Source organism: Pistacia vera, unplaced genomic scaffold (genome assembly GCF_008641045.1).
Source record: "Pistacia vera cultivar Batoury unplaced genomic scaffold, PisVer_v2 Contig411, whole genome shotgun sequence".
Taxonomy (NCBI): domain Eukaryota; kingdom Viridiplantae; phylum Streptophyta; class Magnoliopsida; order Sapindales; family Anacardiaceae; genus Pistacia; species Pistacia vera.
In genome coordinates this window covers 195920-201036 of record NW_022196237.1, presented here as the reverse complement: position 1 = coordinate 201036, position 5117 = coordinate 195920, and the positions used below count along the sequence as shown (strand labels likewise).

General features: G+C 37.2%; 1 protein-coding gene across 1 annotated transcript; it reads right to left on the bottom strand.

The window, feature by feature from the left end:
• Nucleotides 1-202: 202 nt before the first annotated feature.
• LOC116142517 lies at nt 203-1271 on the bottom strand. The gene is made up of 4 exons (XM_031427946.1): nt 1112-1271; nt 796-1000; nt 523-719; nt 203-405 (listed from the first exon to the last, which is right to left on the bottom strand). The coding sequence occupies exons 1-4, from the start codon at nt 1269-1271 to the stop codon at nt 341-343; spliced, it is 627 nt and encodes a 208-aa protein (XP_031283806.1). The 3' UTR covers nt 203-340.
• Between the last annotated feature and the right edge of the window lie 3846 nt (nt 1272-5117).

Sequence of the window (5117 nt, the reverse complement as noted above, 5' to 3'; positions counted from 1 at the left end):
AAGTTTAAAAACCATCAAACCAACGCTAGGCTACAACAATAATAAAACCATCAAAGTTTGATAGTTAAAGTTTACAAATTCAATCCTCAAGTCTAAAGTCTAAACTCTAAAGTTTCAAACAACATTAAAGTCATTACAAAGTAATATCAATTATCAAATATGAATCCACCAACGGCTAATCATCAAAATTACAAAATATCAAAATACCTACCAATCCACCAACCAACATATAAAATTACACAATATCAATCCATTCCACCAACCCAACCACAAACAAATTCAATAGAAGCTCACGGTAAGTGAAGGGAAAAAGGAGAAACCAAACAGATTCTTCAACGGGTCAACCCATCCTAAATTGATTATCCACATCATCATCCGAGTCATCATCATTATCATCACCATCAACTACAAATTTAGCAAAAATTAAAAACATAAGTTAAAATTTATAATGTACATTATTTTTTGATATTATAAAATATAAATTATAATAGTTACCAAGTTGGTTAAAAGTTAGAAAACAACCTTGTGAACCACCTGCTGAATCATAATAGGGTTGGCCATCAACACCGACAGGAATAGATCCTTCTTCGTAAAGTGCTTGCTCCAATTCATCTAAATTGAAGTCATCACCCTCCTGTTCATCATCAGCAATCCAAAATTCTGTTCTATCAATGCTTTCATAATCGATAGGATCACAACTGCTTTTCTTGTAACACATCCTGAAAGACATGCCAAATAAAAATATCACTAAAAATATGAGATAATAAAAATATTAAAATTGCCAATGCTTTATACCTATTTTTCAAACGCAAGTTATAATGGATAAAAACCAAATCATTCAACCGTTGATGCTCCAATCTATTCCTTCTTTTTGTATGGATACGTTCGAAAACACTCCAATTTCGCTCACATCCCGAAGAGGTTGAAGTTTGGCTCAGAATCTTAATTGCAAACTCTTGTAACTGTGGAGTACTATACCCATATGTCCTCCACCATTCATCTAATTAAAAGTTAAGAGTGTTCAGTGTTAACCATATGAAATAATCAAATAAACAAATTCATAACTTAGAAATTGGACTTAAAATTGAGAAATTTAATAAGTATTACATACCAGGTCGTGTGGTTCTGCAAGTTTGAAAGGCAAGCTCACGAGAAAAGCTTTCCTCGCGATCTCGATATATTCTACTTTCGTCCACTACCCTTGTCTTGTTCAACTTGAATGCACTTGCTTTATTATCGACAACATCAAGGAAACCACGCAAACCACGCATAACCTCTGGTTTCCTGCAGAAACTTGCACGGTCATACTGAAAAACCGGATTCAAATAATAAGCAGCAGCATGAATGTCGCGACGCAAAAGCAAATCCCACCGCTGCTTAATAATTTCGGTATAAGGCTTGTACAATGTCTTTCTCTTTCTAAAGAACTTCTTGATCGCTTTTTTGGCTTTGTACATGCCATCATACATGTATCCTATTGCAGGTCTCTCATCTGAGTCCACAATTCGCAACAAACGCATCAAAGGAGCCACAATTTTGGAAACGTAACCCATGTTATCCCAAAATTCATTATCTAGAATTATGGGAACAACATTCTTGCCTTTACTACTTCTGGCATATCGAGAGTCCACAAAAAACCTATCAGTCACCATAGCTTGCAAGTCATGTTTATGCTCATGTAGACTTCTTAATGCAATGAAAGTAGTAGCAAACCGAGTTGCACCCGGTCGTATGATTTCTCTCCAACCCTGTTCAAATGATACATACAATACATAATAGATGTTAGTAAATTATTACAAAATGTTTATTAATAAATTGACAAAAACATGAGTTAAAGGTTTATAAGCTATTACCTCTCTTTTCCTCAACCAAGCTATCAAAATTGTGTGATTATACACAAACTTGGTTACTTCAAAAGCATATGTTGCAAGATGCACTATGTGGTCCAACTCAGATATATCTTTCAAAATTAAATTTAAGCAATGGGCTGCATAGAGTGACCAAGTAATATTCTCATACTTCTCAGACAACATTCTTCCAGCAGCTTTATAATTTGTTCCATTATCCGTGACAACATGGACAATATTGTTTGGTCTAACCCATAAAGTCATTTTCTCAAAAAACTTGAATAATGTAAAGGTATCCTTTACAACATCTGAAGCATCCACTGATTTTATAAAGCAAACACCTTTAGGACAGTACACAACAAAATTAATCAATGATCTATGGCAAGTATCAGTCCAACCATCAGCCATTAATGTACATCCAACCTCTTGCCAAATCCTCTTATAATTGTCAACAATTAATTGGACTTCCTTCTTAGCATCTCTCAACAAATTCACACACATAGCATCATAAGTAGGTTGTTTATACCCAGGGCCAATTGCAGCTACAGCATCCAACATAGGCTGAAAATAAATTGAATTTAAAGCATTCATCGGGATGCAAACATCATAAAAGAATCGTGCAACAGATATGTCTGCTCTCCACTTTGCATCTTTTCCAGCCAAAACGCTCCTAATTGAAGGCTGAGACCCAGAAGTAGTTCGTGGAGCAAAATAATTACTAACCCACGTAGTTTTCTTTCTCTTACTGCTCGTAAATTGTTTTTTACCGCCACTACTACCACCTTTATTCATGGTCATTTGTGATGGTAAAACCTTTTCATTTTCTTCATCTAACTGATTACCCTCAAATTCATGTACTACAGCACCAAAAGGAGTTGCATGCTTCCGGAAATCTTCTTTTTCCTTATTTTTTACTCCTATTTTTTTCAGTGATTCATTCATATTGAATCTAACATCAAATGGAACCTTCGGACACTTTCCAATATCCCATTTTACTCCTGCTAGGTGTTGCTTAATTCTGAAAATACCACTACCTCTAGTAACCTTGCCACAATGAAGACAAGATAATATTTTATTTCCATCTTTATCAACACTCTCAAGAACATGTCCCCATGCTATATCGGTCTTTCCTCAAAAAGATTGTGAGGAAATGGATGCGGCTAATGAGTTATGTGCAGACGAAGATGATGACATTCTCTCCCCTGGCAAGTGGCAACCAACAATCAATTTGTTATAATTTATAAAATATAACTTTAAATCAATTTGTTTTTCAGTGAAGAACATTTCATGCTACTCAATGGAAGAACCAAGCAAATTGATAAGTCAAAACCATCTTTTCGACTTATCAAAAAAAAAAAAAAAAAAAAAAAGAAACCATCTTTTCGTGCAAGTTTCAGCATTTGGTTAACTAGGACTCTCATTTTTTATTTTTTATCTCTTCATTTTTCAAGTCCATGTAGTTGTCGAACATTCAAAAAATTTGCCCCAGATAGGGCATCACGTGTAAAGAACATTGACTCTATATGCATAAAATAAAATTTTATTATTTTCAAAACACATGAATGACATTCTATTGACTACCAGTACCACTTTCTCATATCCTATACACATCTTTCCGGCTAATGTTATTTTATATTACAACTTAATTTCTACTTTATTAAACATCCCTAACTTTGATCATGAAGTATCCCTTTGAAGCAAATAAACATATATACAAGATCCTAATAGAATGAACCAATACAAAATCTAAATTTCGTTTTGACAATTTAAGGGTTGCGTTTAATCATATGACTTCTTTTAAGTAGTAAACTTGATAGAATCTGTAAGCGTTCATAAATCTGTACATAAAGCATAGAAGACGGAAAAAGATAGGAATCTGTAGATTGTTACTTGGTCACGGCAAATGGCAGCTCGTAGATGGTGGCAGATGGCGGTAGACGGTAGCAGATGTGAAGGCTGAAGCTGAAATCTGAGCTGAAATGACTTATCGACAGATCAGCAATGGCGATGGTGATGATTGAAGAGTTCACGTTGAAGACTAGAAGACTAGAAGTTGAAGAATGAAGCGCTGAAGCAGAGTAGAGCAGACTGCAGACCGAAGACTTGAAGACTAAAGAGTGAAGACGTGAGGCTGAATCGCTGAAGCTTAGCTGAAAGCTTGAAGGAGATCTGACTTCTGAGATCGCGAATGGAGGACACGAAGAGGAGGACTAGACTGGAGAGTGGAGGAGATCGTGAATGGCAGTAGCAAACCAAGATGAAAAAGTGAAAAATTGAAGAAGGGGAGACGGCTCTGTATCTGTATTCTGTAGCTCAAAAGCAAATTAAAAATGTGTTTTTTAATAAAAATTTTGAGGGTTTGGTTTGAATTTGACACTTTGACTTTTATGTGTGCGCATGTGGTTGCTTTTAATTTTTAATTTTTTTTTATTTCATATGTTAAACCGGAAATGTGTGGACCGAAAATCTGTTAAATACCAGTTGGACCGTCAGTTTGCTACAGTACGACGGTCCAACTGCGGTTTGAGGGTAAATCCCGGTTATTTACTCTCTTCAAATCGAAAATGCAAGCGGGTGACGGTCGGACCGGTTCGATCGCCCGGTCCGGTCTGGGTTTCAGAACCTTGCTTGCGTCAACTCATTCTGGTTGACAGATACCTCCGACAGAGACTCAACCGGCCCATTATGGGAATACTCCTCTTAGACACAAGGATCTATGTAATCTTCCACTGGACTTGGTTATGGCTCGATCCTGCTAATCGCCATTGCCTACTCGAGAATGCCCACCAGCTTCCCCTTCTTTTAGCACGCCATCTGTACTGCCCTTACATAGCTGTCGTGAGATTCGCGCTGAGACACTTTCATTTCTCCGTACCCCGTCGGTGTGGGAAACTTCATCTTCAGATAATAGATGGAGGTGACGGCCTTGAAGCTTCGTAGTAGAGGTCGTCCCAGAATGCCATTAAAGGCAGATATACAGTCTACTACCAAGAACTCCGTCATCTTGGTCACTTCGTTGGTCTCACCCAAAGTGACAGGAAGTGCGATTGTTCCCCTAGGAATCAGATGATCCCTAGTAAAACCGTAAAGAGGGATAGAGGCAGGCTTCAGATCTGCCCGTCCAATTGCATTTTTTTGAAAGCTTGTCGAAATAGGAAATTCACAACACTGCCATTGTCCACCAGCATTCTGTGGACTTCGCACCGACCTATTTCAAGCGTGATGACGAGTGCATCCTCATGGGGATGATGCAATTGCACCGCGTCTTTC

Coding starts and splice junctions, on each gene's coding strand:
- LOC116142517 (XM_031427946.1), bottom strand. CDS start 1,271: ATGCGTGGTTTGCGTGGTTTCCTTGATGTTGTCGATAATAAAGCAAGT. Junction 1,001..1,111: donor TTGCAGAACCACACGACCTG/GTATGTAATACT, acceptor ACTTTTAATTAG/ATGAATGGTGGAGGACATAT. Junction 406..522: donor TTCAGCAGGTGGTTCACAAG/GTTGTTTTCTAA, acceptor CTAAATTTGTAG/TTGATGGTGATGATAATGAT.